General features: G+C 50.2%; 1 protein-coding gene across 1 annotated transcript in view; it reads left to right on the forward strand.

Moving 5' to 3' along the window:
• The first annotated feature begins 11,026 nt into the window (after positions 1 to 11,026).
• Positions 11,027 to 23,756, forward strand: part of EPHX2 (epoxide hydrolase 2) — a 39,910-nt gene continuing 27,180 nt past the window's right edge. Inside the window, exons 1-6 of the mRNA XM_075997382.1 lie at positions 11,027 to 11,193; positions 16,100 to 16,184; positions 18,216 to 18,375; positions 19,735 to 19,925; positions 20,717 to 20,839; positions 23,491 to 23,565. Of these exons, the coding sequence (XP_075853497.1) occupies positions 11,093 to 11,193; positions 16,100 to 16,184; positions 18,216 to 18,375; positions 19,735 to 19,925; positions 20,717 to 20,839; positions 23,491 to 23,565 (735 nt within the window). The 5' untranslated portion in view covers positions 11,027 to 11,092. The remainder of the gene's footprint in view (positions 11,194 to 16,099; positions 16,185 to 18,215; positions 18,376 to 19,734; positions 19,926 to 20,716; positions 20,840 to 23,490; positions 23,566 to 23,756) is intronic.

Genomic DNA, 23,756 nt, shown 5'->3' on the forward strand with positions numbered 1-23,756 from the left:
AAGTTGACCAATTTGCCCAAGTTCGCATAGTTAAAAAGTGAAGAAGCTGGCCGGGCACGGAGGCTCATACCTGTAATCCTAGCACTCTGGGAGGCTGAGGCGGGAGGATTGCTCAAGGCCAGAAGTTCGAAACCAGCCTGAGCGAGACCCCGTCTCTACTAAAAATAGTAGAGAAATTAATTGACCAACTAAAAATATATATACAAAAACTTAGCCGGGCATGGTGGCGCATGCCTGTAGTCCCAGCTACTCGAGAGGCTGAGGCAGGAGGATCGCCTGAGCCCAGGAGTTTGAGGTTGCTGTGAGCTAGGTTGGCGCCACAGCACTCTAGTCCAGGCAACAGAGTGAGACTCTGACTCAAAAAAAAAAAAAAGAATAAAAGTGATGATGCTGGGATTCAAGCTAAGGTCTTCAGCTTCTAAACTATAATGTGATAAATTACAATGTGGTACTAACCAGGAGGGCAGTTTTGCATAAGCAACTCCCCGGTACCTGCCTGTGTTCTGCAGACCCGAACACCATGACTGTCCCTGTGAAGCCACCATCAGGACTGAGGTCTGTGGGGGATGGGTGATGAAGGGACAGACCCTACCCCACCCCAAAGCTGGGCCCACCTGGCTCTAAGGTTCTAGGAGCTTCCTCTAGGTGCAGGTACAGTTACTAATCCTTCCAAACAATATCATGGCCGCAAATTCCAAGGCTGTGATCTGTTTCAACCAAGTGCAAGTAATAAAAAGAAAGATTTCTTCCCACTAGTGAGAACAGGAATGCAGGCATGCTGAAATTACATCATTTAGAGATCCAGGGAGAGCTGTCCCGTGTGCAAATGAGACGCAGTGACTCTAGAGGACTTATTCTAACAAGATGCCTCAAATCTGCATCCCTCCAGTTGGCCTGCTACAATAATTTTATTAATATGTCACAGGAAACCAAAGGAGGAATAGTTCTGGGTAGTTGACAGTAATTGGAGCAACCTTCCACCTCTAGTTAGGAAGGTGTTGAAAGAGAAAAAAAAAAGCTACAGACTCTGACCCCCTGAGTGGCTGGATTGGCAGGTCTGGGGGAGGGGGTGGCAGTGGGTGACGTCTCTATCTGTGAAGTGGGGCTAAGTGGGTAGCGTGCACAGAGGAGCTTGTGCAAAAGACATTGCTTCATAAAGCACTCGAATATCAGCGCCTGTTGGGGGGATTTGTATTGTCGCTGTAGCCCTTGCCCAGACCACCCTCTCCCTGCCCCCGACTCCAACTCGACTTCACACTCATTGCAACCCCTCCCACCCCCCTGAACCCTGGTTCCTTTGAAGTCAAGGTAATCTGGGCTCATTTCCCTGTTCATCTTCCCACTGCAGCTGGTTTTTCAACTTCTCACCCACCAGGCCACCTTCTTCTCTCTTAGAACCCCCCCAGTCCTTCTCTGCCATCCAGAAACCATCCAGCTCCCGCCCCGCCACCAGGCACGGGAGTCCCAGCTCTGTCACAATTGCCAAGACTGTACCCCCAAAGAAACCCCTCGATTACAGGAAATGATACTGTGTCTTCCTCCAAAGAATTTCACTAGAGGTGCTTAGGGGGTAGAGAGCATGTTTCTAGTTTCTGTATCTGCTCTGCTCAATAACGTGATCAGTGGCAGAAGCTTATCAGCTCAAGGTTGTGTAGAATCTTAAAGGTCATCTGAGCTACTACACCAGCCCGGGCAGGAAAGTCCAGCCTCGTAACAACCCAGCAAAGAAGCGCTTGCTCCCTCCCAAGTCAGTGAACACCATCGGTGCCTGTTAGCCTTTCATAAAGCACACAGAATATTTGCTGAATGAATAAAGAAAAGAGCAAAAGAAGGAATCGTAGCAATAAAGACAGAGGAGCGGATACAGTAAAGTCACAAGTCCTGAGACAGAGCTATCCACACCAGCCCAGAGCCCAGGACTAAAATTTTAGGAGGCTAAAATTTTTCTAGGAGCAGGCGACTTCAAGCATTCTGACATAACCCCCTTCTGAGTACCCGGAAGCTGCTAGCGGTATCTCGTTGCCCCCAAACCCACAATCTCCCCACATGCACGGCGTCCCGGGCAGAAGCCTTGGGGCAGCTTTCTTACCTGTGGTCACCGAAGATGACAGGCCATTCACGGGGTGCAGAGAGCCGTGCTGGCTTGGTGACTCTGGGCAGCTGACAAAAGTCCCCCCAGAAGCAGAGTGGCAGGCACAGAATGGTCACTGCATTTCACGGTCAGAGGCTGAAGCTTGGGGGTTTGGGGACACCCTGTTGAGAGGAGGGAGACTGTGGGAGGGTCAGTGGGCTTCCCAGGGACGGGGACAGCTGGACAAGCTCTGCAGGGAGGTCAGTTCTCCCGGGGCTGCCCGGCTCTGACAGCCCGAGGAGGCTTCACGCAGGTGCCACATGTTCCTGGCTTCATGAGGAGGGCAGTCTGGGGGGCAGGCACAGGGGGGTCGGCAGGTAAAGCCCAGGCCTGACCCCAGCAGGGGCCAAGGGCTTAGCAAACGAGCGCAGGGGCTCACGATCTCCTCTCCTTCTCTCTCTCTCTCTCTCTCTCTCTCTCTCTCTCTGTCACACACACACAAACACACACACACACACACACACACACACACACGCTCCCTCTCTGGAGGGGAACGAAGAGGAGGAGGAGCCTGTGACCGTTCAGTGTCCAGTGGGGACAGGCGCAGACCTGCTTTCCCGCTGTCCACTTGCTGTGATGCCTCCCTCCCTCCCTGCTCCGAAGCACCCTGTGCCCGGCATCGGCATTGCCTGGCGCCCCTGAGCCACAGGGGAGTCGCTCCTGGGACCTGGCTGTCCCTGGCCGCCAGCCCGCAGTTCTCTCCTCCCTCTTCTCCCCCTTCCCCTGACCCAGCCACCTACAGGACCACCGGGTCACTTGCCTGCCACCTCCTCAGCCTCCTTGCAGGTGACCTTGCCTTCCATGTCCCACAGAAGCCCCCTTTTCTCTCGTATCAAACCAGGAACCCTGTTCCTCCTCCCGAACATGGTGCATCTTGGCCCCTGGGATCTTGAGGGCCCCCATCTATTATCAGCCCCGGCTTCCTCGGGCCTCTGCTCCCCTCCCCGCTGCGTCCTTCCCCTCCGCCCCTAAAAAGCTCCTTGCCCACACTCAAATCTCTCTGGGTTCCGCCTCCCCCTCAAGCTGCTCGCTCTCTCATCTCCTTTAGTTTGTTCAAAGCAAAGGCCGGGGACAGGGACCACCGAGGTTTGATTTCTGACTCTGCTCTTCAACAGCCGAGAGATCCTGACCAGGTCTCTTACACGTCCTGTGCCTCGGTTTCCCCGAGTGTCAAAGGAGGACGTGAACGATGGCTCCTATTTCGCAGGCCTGTTAGGAGGAGTAAATGAGTTGTGACAGCATAAACAAAGCGCCTGGAACAGCAGGACAGCGCACGGCACGTACAGACACACACACCTGCACGTGCACCGCGCATACACCTGCGTCTGTGGTTGCTGCTGTCAGCTTTTGAGAAAATTAAAAGTCATAAAATAGAAAAAAATCATAAACACCCACATTTTCACTATCTGTATTAACAAATGTTAATACTTTACCATCAGGATTCTTGGTTACAAGCAATAAAAACCTCCCGATGAGGTTGGATTGGACGATTGTGTTAACGGACAGTGGCTAGTTCTCAGAAGCACCTAGAAGCTGGAGGAGCTGCCTGGACAGAGGGTGACAACAGGGAGGCAGCAGCCTCCACTGCAGCCGGTCAGCCCAGAGTGACCACAGCGGTGGCTGCTGCAGAGCTGGGCGCAAACCTGGCCCCGTCACTGGTGCTGCCGTCACCGCTGTCCCTGAAAGCCAGCCGCCCCTGCTGTTGTCACGACTACTGCCACAGTTAATTCTCCTCTAGCTTTGCCTCTCTGTCACTAGCTCCCGACACAAAAGTCGGGACGGATGCATCAGATTAAACCAGATAGATGCAAGGAAGGCTGAGGACGCAGGGACCTGGTGCTCCGAGTCCCATGTGGACTGTGGGCTCTGCCCCCTTCAAAGTGGAGACATTCCCAAAATATTTGAAAAGAGTTTAAGAGCTAGGAAATCTAGCTCTTTGGCTCCTGAAGTCAAAGCACACCCAACTTTCCATAGTCACACTTTGAAGAAAATGTTTATGCTTAATTGTCCTAAAATTTGTACTGGGGAGTTTTGTTTTGTTTTGTTCTAAGACAGGGTCTCTCACTCTGTCACCCGGGCTAGAGTGCAGTGGTGTCATCATAGCTTCCTGCAACCAAAACTCCTGGGCTAAAGGGATCCTTCTGCCTCAGCCTCCCTAATAGCTAGGACTACAGGCCCACACCACCACACCTGGCTATTTTTTCTGGGTTTTTTTTTGTAATGATGGGGTCTCACTCCTGCTCAGGCTGGTCTCAAACTCCTGAGCTCAAGCGATCCTCCTGCCTCAGCCTCCCAAAGTGCTAAGATTACAGGCGTGAGCCACCTCGCCTGATTGAGAATTTGTTTGAATCAGGCGTGGTAAGACATGCAGACACAGAAGTGACAGTCATGAAGAAGACAGAAGCAGGAGCCATGTCATGACATGCAGGGCCACACAGGGCTGCACCAGGGCTGGTCGGGAGGCAGGAGGGTAGGGAGAATGTGCAGCCCAGAGCCTTACCCAGGGCTTGTGTGAGAAAGGCAGAGCAGGGTAGACGGCAAAAGATGGGAGAGTTTGAATAACGTTGGTGGGCTCTGGGCTAGAGTGGTCGTCTGCGTTGTCCAGTACCTGGCTCTGGGGTGACTTAGGGCAGAGGAATATCAGCTTGGTGTGTGAGGGCTAGATAAAGAAAGTGGATGGGGCAGAGGGTTTGTGATATGAGTTTTGCAAGCCGACAAAAGCCAGTTGCAGGGGAGATGTAAACAACATTGGCTGTTCGTTTGGCCCTGTGAGTAGTGGACGTCAAACAGACAAACGCAGAACCTAACCAACACGATGCAGCCATTCCTCACGCAAAGGGGCTCACCCTAAACACAGCGACACAGCCCCAAGTCTCACCGGTTACTCTGTCCGGCTCCAAGTCCTTCCTGCTCTAGTCCTGACACAATGTCATTGTGCATTTCCGTTTTCTATGGAGTAAATCATGAAGCTCATCAAAAACACACTGCCTATACAGTAACAGGGTGGTCAAAAAACAAAATAAATTTTCAAAGTAAAGGCTGGGCACGGAGGCTCACGCCGATAATCCTAGCACTCTGGGAGGCCAAGGCAGGAGGATTGCTCAAGGCCAAGAGTTTGAAAACAGCCTGAGCAAGAGCGAGACCCCATCTCTACTAAAAATAGAAAGAAATTAATTGACCAACTAAAAATATATAGAGAAAAAATTAGCCAGGCATGGTGGCGCATGCCTGTAGTCCCAGCTACTCGGGAGGCTGAGGCAGGAGGATTGCTTGAGCCCAGGAGTTTGAGGTTGCTGTGAGCTAGGCTGATGCCATGGCACTCTAGTCTGGGCAACAAAGTGAGACTCTGTCTCAAAAAAAAAAGTAAGGAAGAGAATACGGATAGGTACAATCCTTGTTGTAGTAGTAGCTCATGGAGCTAGAACTGGTGTTTGTGGCTTTCTTCTCCATCGCGCTCCAGAAAAAGCGTCCCTGTCTTCTATAAAAGCCAAATTGCTCCCCCTCCACATGGCATGGTAGGGGTTCAATGTAATCACCTTGACACCAGGTGAATAATTTGGACCTCTGGGCTCCGGAGGTCGGGCTTTGTCACAGCTGCTGGGAGGATTCCATGGTACCCTGCTCAACTGTTGGGATTTGTAGACTAAACCAAAGTCTTTAGAAAGCCCACCCTCCTCGGTCAGCTAGGCTCTCTTTCAACTCTCTGTCTCTGGTCTAGTACCTTAAGAATCCACTTCTACCGTGTTTCCCCGAAAATAAGACCTACCCATAAAATAAGCCCTAGCAGGATTTCTAAGCATTTGCGCAATAGAAGCCCTACCCCGAAAATAAGACCCAGTGCTGGGTGTGGCTACGCAGCGCGTCTGCACAACCCATGCGTGTCGTCGTGGAGCGGGAAAGAAGACGAGCAGCCCTTCTCATCCACCCCATGAGAGCTCTGTGGCTCCACATGAGAGGTTGGGGCCAATGGTTCTAAAGGAAATAGAGTTGAAAGAAATTCAGGATGGAATTTGGGGTTTGGAGAGTTATGATGATATTCCAGAAGAAGATGACTTAACTCTATTTGAATAAATGTAGATGGTTGCACTGTACTTAAAAAAAATAACACTTCCCCTGAAAATAAACCCTAGGGTGTCTTTCTTGAGGAAAAATAAATATAAAACCCTGTCTTATTTTCAAGGAAACACAGTACATACGCTCCCCAGGTAGTGAACACAAATGAGCAGAATCGTGCGGAGATTGGGGGAGTTTTGTGTTTCTTCCCAGGTGTCTTCGTGGAACCTACAAGCTGGGGCAGGTGGGAATCCGACTCCAGCTCAAGCTACTCAAGCCCAGAGGCAGAAAGGGGTGGAAGGATGGGGGAGGGTGTGGAAAGCCAGCTAATCTAGTGCCCGTCCTTTAGGCGAGGATGTGTCAGCCCAAATAAATGACAGAGGCAAAAATCCTAATCTATGGAGGTTTATTAAGCCAAGATTTTGAGGACACGCCCGGGGGAAAACATAAACCACAGATGGGGTGTGGCTGTTTTTCCAAAAGGGGAGGTTGGAACCTTCAGCATTTTAAAGCCATACAGAGAAAAGGAAAAAGGCAGGCAGTGGGTGGGGAGGTGATGGGAAAGCAATTACATTCTTGAGAGGCCCCCCAAATTTACATTTTATGTAAAATAAGGGAGTGAAGGAAGCTTCAATGATGTAGATGTCCCTAGGCAGGCAGAGGAATGTCTGATGCTGTCTTGTCTCCAGCTCTGTTACCTGTAAGATAAACGTGTCACTCATCAGCAGCGTGGGATGGAACAGGCTTTGGTTTTAGGTGCTGGACCTAGGTGCAACTTGCACGTCCTTGCTCACGGGAGGCCAGCAAGGACTTTCCTTAACGAGTGACCTGTGGGGCCAGCTCTACACGGGCGCCTGAGCTTTCGCCTTCTCTTTGGCATGAGGAGCTAGGAGGTGGCCCTGAGACTTTGATTTTCTTTTTACAAATGTGCCAGGATTTTCAGCTTAGGCAGGAACAAGCTCATCTGGAAAGAGAAGCATCTTGGATTGACAAGGGAGGCTCCGTGGCATTTGTCATGGGAACCTACATGATTATTAAAGTCGTATTTCGCCCCAGTCCATCCTGATGCAATGGGCAAATCCCAGGATCAAAATTTGAACTTGGGCCAGGCGCAGTGGTTCATGCCTGTAATCCTAGCACGCCTGTAATCCTAGCACTCTGGGAGGCCGAGGCAGGCGGATTGCTTGAGGTCAGGAGTTCAAAACCAGCCTGAGCAAGAGTGAGACCCCGTCTCTACTATAAATAGAAAGAAATTAATTGGCCAACTAAACATATATATGTATAAATTAGCTAGGCATGGTGGTGCCAGCTACTTGGGAGGCTGAGGCAGAAGGATCGCTTGAGCCCAGGAGTTTGAGGTTGCTGTGAGCTAGGCTGACGCCTTGGCACTATAGCACTGGCAACAAAAATGAGACTCTGTCTCAAAAAAAAAAAAAAAAAATTTGAACTTGAATTTTAGTCATCTGGGCAGTTATCAATTTGTTGCATGTTCAGTATGTCTCTTTAATCCTCTCTCCTTTGAAGTGCCCACGATGTTTCCTCAGCAGAGAGCACAGGAAAGACACTATGGGGGGAGGAGGAAGTTTCTTGTCATTTCTGGCACAGGCGGGGCAGGGGGACTTTCAGCCATCGCCTCTCTGCAGCCCTCTTGGCGTGGGGACCACAGCCCTCGCAGCTGCCCACGGTTGCCTGCGGCCAGGCGTCACGCGTGGGGCAGACTGCGAGAACACTCCTTTAGAGAAGAGGAGACTGGCAGAGATCGCCAAGAGAGCAATTGCAGACAAGCAGGAGAAGCAGCCCAAGGACTGGCCTCTTGTTTAGAGATCAGGGAAGAGATTGCAGAGCCAGCAAAGAAACCAAGCAGGAGCTGACGCAAACCACGTGGGAGCAACCCAGCAGCCTGTGTCTTTGGTTTGGTTTGGTTTTTCCTTTTTAAAATTGTGGTAGATTTAGGGTGTACACGTTGAATTCGGTTGAATGTACACATCGTACAGAGGCTCTGGGCTTTTGGTGTATCCATCAACCCAGTAGCGTCCATTTGTGCCCCATAGGTGAGTTTCTATCCCTCGCCCCCTCTTTGAGTCTCCAAGTTCCATTATACCACTTTGTGTGCCCTGCGTCGGCGTAGTTTAGCTCCCATGTGGCATTTATTTTTCCATTCCTGGATTAGTTCACTTCGGATAATGGCCTCTAGTCCCATCCAAGTTGTTGCAAATGACATTATTTCATTCTCTCTTATCACTGAGTAGCACTCCACACTACGTGTATATAAATATTAAAATTACGATCACTTGGCCTCATTCTATCTAAAAAAAAGAAAAAATAAAAAAAATAAAAATAAAATAAAATAAAATAAAATTACCAGACATAGGGAACAGGCTTTACGTTGCAAAAAGATATCCAGTTCCCATAGCGCAGCTGGGCAAGCTCTTATCTCCCTGGACCTTGGGTAGAAGAAAGCACAGGGCATCATGACACATGAAAAAGAACAGAGCACAGTAAAATGCAGTTGAGACCTTTAATCTTTGCTTAAGCAATTCAGCCAGAAAGTTCTGTAACTCACAATGTAGAAAATAATCCAGGCCAGGCACGGTGGCTCAGGCCTGTAATCCTAGCACTCTGGGAGGCCGAGGCAGGGGGGATCACTTGAGCTCAGGAGTTCGAGACCAGCCTGAGCAAGAGCCAGACCCTGTCTCTACTAAAAATAGAAAAATTAGCCGGGCATGGTGGCCTATAGTCCCAGCTACTCACTCTAGCCTGGGCAACAAAGCAAGACTCTGTCTCAAAAAAAAAAAAAATACTGTTTATAAAAGTAGCAAAGTGAAGAGGAAGGACACACCTACAGAACTGGATTTTATAAATCTTTCTTTTGAGAAGAAAAATAAGAGACTTAGAAATATGAGATTCCACTTTCCTCTTTGGTTAAGCTATCACATGGACCTTTTATTTATTCAGGAGAAGTTAACTAATAAATAGCTTTTGTCTGGAGTATTTTATTGTATTTTTATTTCTTATTATTTTATTTCATTTTATTTTTATTTTTTGAGACGGAGTCTTGCTCTGTTGTCTGGGTTAGAGTGCCGTGGCGTCAGCCTAGCTCACAGCAACCTCAAACTCCTGGGCTCAAGCGATCCTCCTGCCTCAGCCTCCCGGGTAGCTGGGACTACAGGCATGTGCCACCATGCCCAGCTAATTTTTTCTGTATATATTAGTTGGCCAATTAATTTCTTTCTATTTATAGTGGAGACGGGGGTCTCGCTCTTGCTCAGGCTGGTTTCGAACTCCTGACCTCAAGCAATCCGCCCGCCTTGGCCTCCCAGAGTGCTAGGATTATAGGCGTGAGCCACCGCGCCCGGCCTATAAACAGTATTTATGTATTCGCAAACAATACAGTACCAGATGCAGGATTCAGATACAGGCAACAGAAATCACTGTCACTATTTTATATAGAAACAGAAGAAAGGGATGTAAGATGGGAGATTAGGAGCCTACAAAATCTTTAAAGGGAATGGAAGAGTGAGCTCCAGGCTGGGCATTTAGGAAGGACTCCCAGAAAACACCACCACTGAACTAAGAGCTGCTACCCCTGCCCCAGGCAGCTGGATGCCATGAAGCATGAGAAGGGTCAGGCTTGTCCCCCCAGAACAAACCAGCCAAGAGTGAACTCATTGCTCTTCTGGATCCAATCGATGATCTAAAGACTGTCACAGACCTCTGGATTTCAGTAAGCTACCTGACAACCTCTCACAACATTCTCGAAGCTAAATGATTGTAGAGAATATCTTAAATAAATTCACAGACAACACATTCAAGAGTGAGGTCTTGGCCGAGCACAGTGGCTCACGCCTGTAGTCCTAACACTTTGGGAGGCCAAGGCTGGAGGATCTCTTGAGCTCAGGAGTTTCGAGGCTGCAGTGAGCTACAATGATGCCACTGCACTCTAACCTGGGCAACACAGCTAGACCCTGCCTCAAACAACAACAACAAAAGAACAATGTCTTCAAGGTCTACAGCTGTGCTCTTGGTAAGTTGGAGGACTCGGTAAAAGCACATTTTTAAAACTCCTAGAGCTACACTGCGAAGGCATGAGGGCTCCAACATCTGCTGCACAAGCACACCTCAAGGACTCCCAACCAAGGTTTTGGTTTTTCTAGGAACATAAATGAGCCAACAGTGCAGAAATCGGCTATTAAATACAAACCTCGAACGTTTTTGGGCAGCAGTGATTACAAGTAGAATGCACATTGGGAAAATGATAGCCCAAACGTATTTCTTCTAAGACTCATTCCACAAGAGACTGTAATCGAAGTATTCTGGGCTGGCACATCACACCAGGGGCATTATATTGTATTTTCGAAAAAACATTTTGCCTTGGCAACGAAGGCGTGCCCAGAGGAGCCATCCAGATAGCTGGGGATCTGCAAACAGGTGTCCCAAGGCTAGACTAGAAAAGTTGGGCAGCAAAGCGATTAGTTTACCGGATATGCCAACCAAAGCAAACACAGGGTGTAAATACCGGGTGGAAAAGAGTCTGACAACACACAACAAAGACAAACACACACACGTTCTCTTCCACTGGTCAGTTTGTCCAGGAGGCCCGGGCCAGGGTCCACCTCTTCTAGCACGTCCTAGGAGAGCATGCGCGGGGAGGTGGGGGCAGGGGACTCCGGACTTTTGCTTGAGACCAGGGCTGGGGGCGGAGAGAGCAGAGGCGGGGCCTGAACGGGCAGGAAGCAGGGGGCGTGTCCGGGGCGTGTCCGGGGCAGGGCAGGGGCAGGGCGGCGGCGGTTCCTGGGCGTGGCCGGGGCGTGGCCGGGCTGGAGCGGGCAGGCCGCAGTCCCTGGCCCCCGCCATCACTGGGCTCTGCGAGCACTCGGTGCCGAGGCGGGAGGCGGGTCCCAGGCTGCCATGGCGCTGCGTGTGGCCGTGTTCGACCTCGACGGGGTGCTGGCGCTGCCCGGGGTCTACGGCGCCCTCGGCCGCAGCGAGGAGGCCCTGGCGCTGCCCAGGTAAGGGGCCCCGGCGCCGCGCCGCTCCGTGCGCGCTGAGGCGGGATCCCTGTCCCGAAGTGGCCTTTCTGGACGTGGGCCCTGGTTTCAGATGGCTTGGGGCGAGAGCCCTGCCTGCCTGCCTACCATTAAAATAATTACCTGGCCCTGAAATGCCAGTGTATGTTGTTACAGCCTTTGTCTTTCTCGATGTTCGGGAATTAAACTTGTCAAGGACTCCAAAATTGCCCTCTGTGTTGAACTTTTCCAAAAGTGAGAGGAATTACTCTCTGAGCTATCTGCTGTCTGAGTAGTTCTACCCAAGGCAATGGGTCTTAAAGAGGTGCACTGAGATTTAGGAGAAAGTTCTGTCCGAAAGTGTGGGTTGCAGTTTTACTTAATATAATAGTGAGCTACAGAAACAGCCCAAAGCCCAATCACTGGGAAATGGGAAAGCATCCACCAATAAGTGTGGCGTTCAGGTTGAGATTTCAGTGACACCAGAAAATATCTCTCATCGTACACACACAAAAAAACCCCAAACCCACCGGACTGTAAAACCATGTATGCAATATGGTTTCAACTATGGAAAAAAGCGACATGTAGAAAAGTGTCTGGAAGAAATATACCAAAATATCCCTGGATTATTAATTCCAGGTGGGATTATGAATGATTTTCTCTATTTTTCTACTTTTTTTGTATTTTCCAACTTCTAAACATATATTTGCAAACATATATTACTCCTACAATCAGAGGGGAGAGAAGCATATTTATTTAAAAAGTTAAAAAAAGAAAGAAAGGTGGGCCAGGTGCTGTGGTTCCCATCTGTAATCACAGCACTTTGGGAAACTGAGGCCTGTGGTGGGAAGATGTCTTGAGGCCAGGACTTCCAGATCAGCCTGGACAACATAGTGAAACCACATCTCTACATTTTTTTTTTTAAATAGCCAAGCATGGTGGTACATGCATTTAGTCCTAGCTACTAGGAAGGCTGAGGCAGGAGGATCACTTGAGCCCAGGATTTTGAGGTTACAGTGAGCTATATCATGGTGCTACTGCACTCCAACCTGAGCAACAGAGTGAGACCCTGTCTCTAAAAAAAGAAAAAAGAAAAGGGAAGTCATTCTGGCAACACCCAAGATAAAGGAGGAAGAGCACATTCTAAAGTACTGGCAAGATTAAAGAGCAGAGTGGAAGCTTCACATTCTGAGGGTTCTGCCCCATCTAAGGAATTCTAGAATGCTAATGACACCAAGGCCAACAGGTGTATATATAGTATATTATATAAATATATCTAAGTATATATAGTATACTATATAAATTAGAAAAAGCTAGCATCTGCAAACATGCCAGACCAAAAGGGGACTCAGCATCCCCACTTTACAGACGTGTGGACTGAGGCTTAGGGAGGGAATTAAAAATTTGTTGCAGATTATACAGGAGTTAACCACAGGTGGCTCTGGAGTCTAGGAGTCTTTCCTTTCTGGTTAATTATGACTTTCCACCTTCCTGGCTAGTTCTGGGAAAGATCTCAACCTCTGTCCAGGGTGAATTATCTGATGTTGTTCTAAATTGCCTCCTCCCTTTGTGACCTGGTTGGGATTTCTCCCAGTTGCCATAAAACAGGGCACAGCAAAGCTGGCTGACCTCAGGAGGTCAGAGCACATGACCTTGACCTTATTAGCCTGTCAGGTTTGTGAACCAACCTTGAAGGTATTAATTCAGAAGGTGAAGATGAGGGCCCTACCTTGCAATGGGCATTTTCAACATGTTTCCTGTCTGGAATGAAAACCCAGGTGTTCGCAAGGGGCCAGGGTTCAGGATGAAGGCAGTGCCATAAGAGGGGTGAAATTCTAGGGTGGCCGAAGGAAGGGGTGGAAAGGTCTAAGCAGGAAGATCAGGAAGCCTTCATGGAGGAAGACTGATAGGAGGTTGCTAGGGCGAACTTTCCAGGTGAGGGGAACGTCGTGTGCAAAGGCTGGGGAGGTGGCAAGCATGGAGTGTGCACGAGAGCACTGAATATTCCAGGCGGTGGGGGAGGGAGGTGGAGAAGGGGGTTGGCCTGCATCATGGTCCAGCGTGAAAGCTGGTGCATGAGTGAGAACCTACTTCAGTGGCCAGTGGGGAGTCCTTGAGGGTTTTTGAGTCAGGATGGAGAGGGAGTAATAAAAATAGTTGGAGCTCTGAGTCAAGGTAGCCAATGGTTGGAGTGATGGATCAAAGAAATTGATCATTTGAGTCAAGAGGCTCAGGCTCACAGTGAGATGAGAGTTCGGGAGATTGGAGGTAGAATGGAATGGAGGTTGGCCCTGGGGAGAACAAGACCTTTCTGAGCAGGGAGTTTGTGGGTTGTTGGCATGGAGACGAGCAAACAATCTAGGCTGCGGGGTCCAACTGAGGACCAAAGGAAGCATGTGAGGGTAGCGCTGAGGCTTCCGGGCAGGGGGCTGGTGAGGGTCCTGAGCGGCTATAAATCCTACCTGAGGACGGGGTGCTGGTGGCCCTGGGCTGCCATGAACTCCAGCAGTAAGAGACTGCAGAGTGACAGGGGTGCAGGTTCTTCCAGTGTCACCCAGAGGAGGGAGGAAAAGGGAGGCACCACCTGTGTTTGTGTCTGTCCGGACAGACCTGTGTCCTTAGAGGGTTAGGATGCTGGCAGTGGTGGTTGCCTTGGCAACCAAGGCTGATGGGATCGGGAGGAACCAGGAAGGTGCCCCAACAGCCAGATCTGACTGGTAGGTGGTTGTGTGAGCTTCATTCCATACCTCCTCGCACCACGTCACTGCGGTGGTCTGTGGCGCACAGCAAGATGGAACAGTAGGCATGATCAAAGCATCCAATTTCTTTTGAAAATGTGTAATATAGAACCTGAGGTGGCCACCACTTGCAATCCCCAGTACATGGTTTTTTTGTTTGTTTGTTTGTTTGTTTGTGACAGAGTCTCGCTTTGTTGCCCAGGCTAGAGTGAGTGCCATGGCATCAGCCTAGCTCACAGCAACCTCAAACTCCTGGGCTCAAGCAATCCTCCTGCCTCAGCCTCCCGAGTAGCTGGGACTACAGGCATGCGCCACCCTGCCCGGCTACTTTTTTCTATATATATTAGTTGGCCAATTAATTTCTTTCTATTTATAGTAGAGACAGGGTCTTGCTCTTGCTCAAGCTGGTTTCGAACTCCTGACCTCGAGGAATCCGCCCGCCTCAGCCTCCTGGAGAGCTAGGATTACAGGCGTGAGCCACCGCGCCCGGCTCCCAGTACATGTTTATTGAGGGAAAGAAAAAAGTTATCAGCTAGTACCATTATGAGGAAGTTGAAAGAGCATTTGACAGACAGGACTTCTTATTGTATATCCTGTGTACTGTTTCAGTAAATATTTATTGAATGGCTCCTTCCAAGTCCTGCAGTTGCTTTTCACACCCCTGAGCTTTAATGCACTCCCTGAAGATTTCATCTTTTCTTTTCCTTTTTTTTTTTAATTTTACAAATGGGTTTTAGGCTGGGGGCAGTGGCTCACACCTGTGATCCTAGCACTCTAAGAGGCCGAGGCGGGAGGATTGCTTGTGTTCAGTGGTCTGAGACCAGCCTGAGCAAGAAGAGTGAGACCCTATCTGTAGTAAAAATAGAAAAAAACTAGCTAGGCGGGGTGGCACGAACCTGTAGTCTCAGCTACTCTGGAGGCTGAGGCAGGAGGATCGCTTGAGCTCAGGAGTTTGAGGTTGCTGTGAGCTAGGCTGACGCCACGGCACTCAACCCTGGGCGACAGAGTGAGACTCTGTCTCAAAAAAATTAAGTAAATAAATAAATAAAGTCGCAGAACAGAACACTGGTATCCGTCTGAATTGGTTTTCTTTTGTGCATAATCTGTTTTTCTACTAGGTTGTTTGTTGCACTTTTTTTATCCTAGGAATTGAAACGTTTCTCCAACATATGCCTGGGTGGTTTGTGTGTGTGTGTGTGTTTCTTTCTTTCTTTTTTTTTTCATTGATTTTGCCTGGTACTTGGTTACTTGATGGGCGCTTTTGTTCGTAGAACTCGCTAGGCGGTTCTAGAGAAATTTTCCCCATGAGTCCTGGGACTACTACTTCTCTGATCTGACCTGGATTCTTATTGTTTATTTATTGAAAAAGTTTACCTTCCCACAGGAGAAAGGACAAAAAAACACACACACAACTTGTTATCTGAGGAAAGTGAGAGTCCCTTTAAATTATCAGGCGGGCAAAGAAGCATTTAAAAGGTGACAGCAGTCACATCTCATTTCCCTCTTGAGCTAAATAATTACCTCTTGCAGCCACTGGCTATGCAGGCTCCAGACTACCAGACTCCAAGTGGCCATTAAATGCCACACAGTGGACCCCATAACTCACGCCTTTCAGTGCACCAGTGGATAGCCGGCCACTCGTCAATGCCGTCTCTGCACCAGCGAGAATTCCTGTCGGACAGCTTTGTCTCGGCGCACCCCTTGCCCCCTTCTGCCTCGAGGAATCTGCCTGTGTGAGAAAGGCCGCACTGAGCCCTCCCCAAGGCAACTTGGAGCGTGTCCCTGGCTGCCGTCCCCAACTTTGGCCCAAATAAAACGTCAATATTAATCTTGCCTCAGCTGCTTCTTTTAGGTCCACAAAACAGATCTCATCTTTGGGCTCATAATTTTAATTGCTCTCCCATTTCACTCTGGCCAGGTTTCTGCCAGGTGGTTTCCTAAGAGCTGCTTCTCCTCTGAGTGTATTTGTCATTTAGTTTGCGGTCACGTATCCTCAGCTGGGCGGCTCCTGGCGGGCGAAGAGCCCAACCTGAACTGCGCTGGCATTTCCCAGTCCCTGGCAGCCTGGCTTTCTAGGGGCAGTTCTCGGGGAATACAAAGTGTCTGTCGCAACGTGCTGCCATGATGAAGCCATTGGAATGTCCAGGATGTTGTCGCTTGCTGTCTTCCAGAGGCTTTCTGAATGAAGCTTTCCATAAAGGAGGCCCGGACGGCTCCTCTGCCCGCCTCATGAGAGGAGAGATCACGTTTTCCCAGGTGAGGGGTGACCGCACGGACGCCCTTGGGTAGGCGTTCTCTGCCTACACGCTCATCTTCCGCGCTCACCGGAAGCTCACTGAGCGCGGGGCCACATCTTTACCCAAGGACCCCTGGCAGCACGTGACTCACAGGGCTGATCTGGAAGGACTGGGGACGTAAAAACAGGCATTTAAGACTGGTTTGCAGGGCTGGGCACTGTGGCTCACGCCTGTAATCCTAGCACTCTGGGAGGCCGAGGCAGGTGGATCGCTCAAGGTTAGGAGTTCGAAATCAGCCTGAGCAAGAGCGAGACCCCTGTCTCTACTAAAAATAGAAACTAATTGGCCAACTAAAAATATATAGGAAAAATTAGCTGGGCATGGTGGCGCATGCCTGTAGACCCAGCTACTCAGGAGGCTGAGGCAGGAGGATCGCTTGAGCCCAGGAGTTTGAGGTTGCTGTGATCGAGGCTGACACCATGGCACTCTAACCTGGGCCACAGAGTGAGACTCTGTCTCAAAAAAAAAAAAAAAGACTGGTTTGCAGTTTTGGGGCCAAGCAGAGGGAAACTTCCAAGCCCTCAAAGTTGTACACCACGAAGTGACCACAGCCAGAGCGACTATTTTAGGTCAGGGCCACCAGATCTATTAATTCAGTAACCATCTAATGGGTGGACAGGTTTTGAATCAGAGCTCCCACTTACAGGCTGTGTGACCACAGCAAGTTACTTAACTATTTTAAATCTCAGTTTTGCCATCTGTAAAATGGAGTTGATAATGCAACCCATTTCGTCGGTTGTTGTGAAGCATAGAAAGTGCTTAGCATAGCGCCTGGCGTGTAGTAAGTGCTCAAAAAATAGTGATTATTATTGTTAGTATAACCTCAGTGGTTTTTAACAAAGTAACCAGGATCTAGCCACCACTTGAATTCTCAACTAGTGCCTCCCTAAGAAGAAAGGCCATTGGGAATATACTTAGAAGTATACAGATAAAACATTCTAATATATATAAATGTTTTTAATGTTGTGAATTACAGCCACCTGTCACTCTGTCAGAAAACTTGGGACCCACCATGATAGCAAACACCCACTATTTCTACACAGGCGAATGTAGTATTAATGAGAGTATTGTGGTCACTTTAAAACACACACACACACACACACACACACACACACACACACGGCAAATGGTGAGTGAAAACTGTGATGAGGCTGGATGTGGTGGCTCACGCCTATAATCCCAGCACTCTGGGAGGCCAAGGTGGGAGGACCGCTTGAGGACAGGAGTTCAAGACCAGCTAGAGCAGAATGAGACCTTGTCTCCAATAGAAAAAATTAGCCAGGCATGGTGGCACATGCCTGTAGTCCCAGCTACTTGGGAGGCTGAGGCAGGAGGATCGCTTGAGCCCAGGAGTTGGAGGTTGCTGTGAGCTAGGCTGATGCCACGGCACTCAAGCTTGGGCAACAGAGTGAGACTCTGTCTCAAAAAAAAAAAAAGAAACCAAAAAAACCACAAAAGAGATTCCAGAGAGCTAGCTAGCCCCTTCCACCAGGTGAGGACAGCGAGAAGGACCGTCTGTAAACCAAGAAGTGGGTTCTTACCAGACACCGAATCTGCAGGTGCCTTGATCTTGGACTTCCCAGAGAGGCAGCCTGGTTTAGCTGATGTGTGAGCCCATGCTGAATGGGGAGAAATAAATTTCTGTCGTTTATGAGCTATGCAGCCTCTGATATTTTGTTATAGCAGCCCAGACAGACTAAGACAGGGTCTTACGAATAGTACAATCACAGTGTGTAAAATCTACCACAGTCTGTCCATGCTGCTGTGAGTGGGCATTGGGGTAGTTTCCTGTTTGGGACTCTTAGGAATAGTGCAGCCACGGACATTTTTGTCCGTGTGTTTTGGGGAACATCTGGTGATATTTCCAGTGGGTATGTGTTCGGGAGAAGAATTGCTTGGTTACAGGGGATGCATATGTTCGGATTTAGTAAATACTGCCAGAGCTTTTCTGTGAGGTTGTACCAATCGTATCATCGATTCATTTTGACAGTGGGCGCCGCTCATGGAAGAAAACTGCAAGAAACACTGTGAGGCCTCCGGAATCCGCCTCCCCGAGGATTTCTCTATAAGTCAAATCATTGGCCAGGGGATTTCAGCAAGGAAGATCAACCGGCCCATGCTCCAGGCGGCTGTCGCTCTCAGAAAGAAGGGTAAGGGTCTGATACGGGCCATTCTCTGGCCCAACCACACAGAATCCAACTATGTGGGTTTTGAGATCATAGATCAGGCGTCCTCAAACTATGGCCCGTGGGCCACATGCTGGCCGCCTAGCACATTTATCCGGCCCTCCAGGTGTTTTTGCCGCCGCTGCCTGTCCTGCTTAGCAGCCGACTCGTCCCGGGCCCACAGTGCGCACTCCCCAACGGTCTGAGGGACAGTGAACTGGCCCCTGTTTAAAAAAGTTTGAGGACCCCTGGCATAAATCTTCTGGGCCTCCATGGAAAACTGTTCTTAAAACATGACCCCAAAGCAAGCTTTCTCAAATGGCAAAACCCAGTACTATTATTTATAGAACAGCTGGGAAGGTGAGAGAATTTTATCTAATGGAGCGATTTGTGCCAGTGACTATCTTGCGAGCAACATTCTCTCTTTCCGTGGCACTAGCGATGCCCTGACCTTCTGTCACAGTGATCAAAAACAACGCCTTTTAAGCAATTGTGATTTTTCTCAGCCTCTGGGTGTCAGAGTGGCTGGGCTATGAGCTGGCTGACATCGGGGACGTCGGCTCAGGTGATGTCACCTGGTTTAAGACACAAGGTCAGCGTTTTCCCACAGGCATTTATGTAGTGCCAGTGCACTGACACTTGGTAGGCACCCTGGAAACCATCCCACTCCCCATGTGAGCAGACCTACCCGTGTGACCAAGCCCCCCACGTCCATAATCCTCCCTCGAGTTACGTGGGAAGAGTTTCGCCACCAACCCACCCGGGTCTGGTTTCCAGCTCCGCCTGGTTCTCCCCCTTACTGGGCAGGCAGGTAAAGCGGGGGATAATGCTGTCTCCGTGTATGTTTCTCCAGTTTTGAGATGACAGCCCAGTCCCCGATAGCCAAGGCAGATGTCATGAAATGTAAGTGAGCAGAGTTTGCGACAGCATAGGCTGGGAGGGACACGGGACCTTCACCGTGAGCGTCTGGGCAGCTCGTAACCTGTCTGAGCCTTGTTTGCTCATCTGTGACTATGGGATAGCGAGGTCAGTCCTGTCCTCTGCAAGGTGCCGAGTATCAAAGGAGCTGGCAATGTCCAAACACTGCTCTACAGCCGGAAGGAGGAAGGGGTGGTAGTGTCCCCATCTGGGCTTCCGAGAGCCCTTAGTGCCCCCTCATCTGTGTCGGGAGGTGCTTACGGGCAAAGATGATTATTCCCCCCTTGTCACAAGAAAGCTGGGAGAAAGGAGGTTGACGTAAGTGAGCAGGACCCCGCTCAGTCCCATTATCGGGGGTCCCCCGTGGGGGGCTGGGCGCATCCCAAGGCAAAGCTCCGGTCCCTTCACTGGCGACTTTCCGCGCAGGATTCACCACCTGCATCCTCACCAACAACTGGCTGGACGACCGAGCCGAGCGAGGCGGCCTGGCCCGAATGATGTGTGAGCTGAGGCCGCACTTCGACTTCCTGATAGAGTCCTGTCAGGTCGGCGTGGCCAAGCCTGACCCCCAGATCTACAAGCTTGCCCTGGACACCCTGAAGGCCAGCCCCAGTGAGGTACATAGATGCTTCCTTCCAGGGCAGAGGAATGTTCTAGAGATGTTGCAACCAAAGAAAACGTGAGGAGCGAACATATGGGGTACATCTGAGGGGCCTGGCAGCAATAAATTCTCCCATGCTTTCTTCTGTAACTCCCAGGGTCTGTCTGTCTGTCTGTCTTTTTTTTCTTCCTTTCTTCCTTTTGAAATGTAAATCTTTGATCCATTCAGAATCTATTTTGGGGCAAGATATAATACAAGGATCCAATTTTTCCCCCTAAACAATTAACTAGTTACACCAATGCCATTTAATAATCTTCCTCACTAACTGGACATCTTTGGCATCTTCCTTAGAAACAAATTCTCATTTGTATTTGAATCTATTTCGAGACTCTCTCCTAGTTTATAGGTATGTCTGTTTCTTTTCTAGGACCAAACTCTTCTACCTTTGTAGCTTCATAATCTGTTTTTTTGTCTGCACTCATTAGAGTTCTTTTCCAGACCTTTTTTTTTTTTTTGTCTATTCACACCTGTTGATTTTCCCAGATGAATTGTAAGTGTCATCTTGACAAGTGTTTATCGTCTCCTAATCTTGCAGATTCAGAGTTGGCTGAAACCAATAGGTATATGGGGGCATATTAATCTTTGCTTTTATGTGTATGCTTATGTAATTAAATGTTTTCGGTTTTAAGAGTAAATAGTTACTCTTGAAAGAAAAAGAATTTTTCATCTCTTTATTATAAAATTATCCCTGTTTGCGATTTAATGTGTTTCTTTCTGGTGTTCTCCCCCTTGCTGTCTTGGGTTCAGGTTGTTTTCTTAGACGACATGGGGGCTAACCTGAAGCCGGCCCGGGACTTGGGAATGGTCACCATCCTCGTCCGCGACACTGACTCGGCCCTGCGAGAACTGGAGAAAGTAACTGGGATGCAGGTAACTTGACCTCTGAGTGGCTCAGGCTTCCTGCCACCCGGCTGTCGTGTGCACACGCAGCAGAGAAAACCGAGAGTGGAGAAGCCAGGTTGGTGGAGCTCACTGCTGTGTGCATGACCCCAGGTGCCCTCTGCATGGGGTCTGTCACCTACCAGGCACTTTGGCACAGTGTCCTTGAAGAACATCTTGTTTTTTTCTCTGCAGTCCATGCACAGGGAGACAGGTGCTCTGAGAGCAAGCATTTGGACTAGTCTTGGTACCAGAGTCTGGGGGACCAAGACAATGGTGGGACATTCAAAGACTCTGACCTTGTTTTTCAGAGTAAATATTGGAAGTTTTTCTCTAAGGAGCATAGCCCCTGCCTGGGCTGCCCGAGCCTGCTGCTGGCACTCTGAGCGACCCTGTCGCTCCACCCAGCACACGGCCTCTCGGCAGTCAGAGGGAAGCCTCTTAAGAGGAGGATGGGGCTGAGCCAGGTGGCTCACGCCTGTAATCCTAGCAGTCTGGGAGGCCAAGGCGCGATCACTCTGGTCATGAGTTCAAAACCAGCCTGAGTAAGAGTGAGACCCCATCTCTACTAAAAATAGAAAGAAATTAATTGGCCAATTAAAAATATATAGAAAAAATTAGCTGGGCATGATGGCACATACCTGTAATCCCAGCTACTTGGGAGGCTGAGGCAGGAGGATTGCTTGGGCCCAGTAGTTGGAGGTTGCTGTGAGCTAGGCTGACGCCACGGCACTCACTCTAGCCCAGGCAACAACAAAAAAAAAAAAAAAAAAAAAAAGAAGAGGATGGAACACCCTTCATGACGTCCTGAGGCTGGTGGGGTTTCACCTGCCCCCCCAGGTCTGAGGCACCTTGTACTTTTGGGGTGACCTAAGATTGACAACCTCGCTGAGTCCACAGTCTTCTGCGCAGCTCAGCGCCTGGGTCCCGTCGGCACAGGGAGGGGGGCAGGAGGCGGGGGTGCTCGGCTAAGCCACGGCTGCACTGCCATTGCCTCAGGGGGACCCGTGTTGGTTTGCTTTCATTGCCAGAACAAAGTGCCACAGACACGTGGCTTTAACCACAGATGTTTATTTTCTCACAGTCCTGGAGGCTGGAAGTCCCAGATCTCTCTCTCCTTGGCTTGTGGGTGTCCATCTTCTCCCTGTGTCCTCATGTGATCTGTCCCCTTGCCTGTCTCTGTCCTAGTTTCCTCCTCTTCCAAGGACACCGGTCAGGTTGGGTAGGGGTGCTCCCTTGTCACCTCATTTGACCTGAATCATCTCGATAAAGGCCCCATCTCCAAATACAGCCCCATTCTGATTCCATCATTTACTTCCCCATTTTAGAGGTCAGATAACTGAGTCACTGAGGACAGCCAGTTCTTTCTCAAGTGACACCTCAGGACGACAGATGACAAATCCAGCAGTAGAATTCACAGCATGTCCGGCACCAGGGTTCAGGCAAAATGAAACAGCCACTTCCCTGTGCCTGGGATCTCGTTCCTTGTCAATGTCGCCTCGGGAAACCGATTCCAGTAAGTGACAGAAGCGGAGGACGACGCTCACAGCCACGTCCACAGCAGCTTTGCTCACGCAGAGGAAAGGCGGAAGCATCCCACGTGCCCGTGGGTAGACGAGCGGATAAGCCACGAGTGGTGGGTCCACGAGGGGGGATGGCACCCTGCGGGCAGAAGACAGTTACGGGCTCGAGTGTGCGCTCCCGAAATTCACACACCGGAGCCCTAAGCCCAGGCCCTCAGAATGTGACTGTATTTGAATAAAGGGCCTAGAAGGGGATGATTAAGTTAAAATGAGGTCGCAAGGGTGGGTCTGAGTGGTGTCCTTACGAGAAGAGGAGGTCAGGACACAGACACTCGCAGAGGGACGGCCGTGTGAGGACGCAGGGAGGAGACAAGTGCCCACGACCAAGGGGCGAGGCCCCAGGAGAGCCAGCCTGCCGACACTTGACCTTGGACTTCCATCCTCCAGAACTGGGAGGAAACGAACGTTTGTGGTAGAAGCTGCGCGGTCCGTGGCATGTTGTCACGGCGGCCTGGGCAGACTTGCACAGAGGCACAGGGAGTCTGATTTTGGCTGACTCGAAGGAGAAACCTTTATTTCGACAGAGGTGGGCAGAGTGGAACGGCAGCCGAGGGACTGCTGCAGGGATGTCTGTGCGTTAGCGTCCGGACTCTCGGACACGCGGAGCAAGTGGTCTTGCTTCTTGCTTATATAAGGTTGGGTTGGCGGTGGCCGGGGCCCTCCGCTTCAAGCCGTCATCCGGGAACCAGGCTTATGACGGAGCCGCCGTCTCCTAATGTGGTTTGTGAGGCCCCACTAGACCCCAGCTGGAAGCCGGGAAAACAATGCGGACACTCGCTGGGGCGGGGTGTTCGCGGCCAGGCGGGAGGCTGCACCCTCCGTCCGCTTTCCTCGGCCAGAACTCGGTAGCAGGGACGCCACAGGAGGGAAGGAAGCGGGGCTGTGCCGGTGGAGGGGAGGTGGGCTGGCCCTCGCCGTAGGCTCAGCAGGGACGGTGAAGAGAAGCGACCTCCAAGGTCCCTCCCGGTGCCAGTCCCCTGGCGCGTTGGAGACTCACCGTGAGAGCGTCTCTCGGGAGGAGGCTGGGCTGTGCCCTCACTGTCTCTTCCCCACTCGCAGCTTCTCAGCACTGTGGCCCCTCCGCCCGCCCCCTGCAACCCAAGTGACGTGAGCCACGGGTACGTCGAGGTGAAGGTGAGTAGGCTTTCGCTCTCAGGTGGCCGTGTGCTCTCCAACCGGGTCACCTACAGTGACCAGCAGAGACATTTGTTAAATATCAAGGGTAGTTGAACATCCACTGTTTAGAAGGAAATAGTACTGCCCACAGTCTCATTCCTCAAAAATCGGTAGAAGACGTGGACCTCACATCGGATTATGAGGAGCCG

This window comes from Microcebus murinus, chromosome 24 (genome assembly GCF_040939455.1).
Source record: "Microcebus murinus isolate Inina chromosome 24, M.murinus_Inina_mat1.0, whole genome shotgun sequence".
In the NCBI taxonomy this organism is placed as follows: Eukaryota; Metazoa; Chordata; class Mammalia; order Primates; family Cheirogaleidae; genus Microcebus; species Microcebus murinus.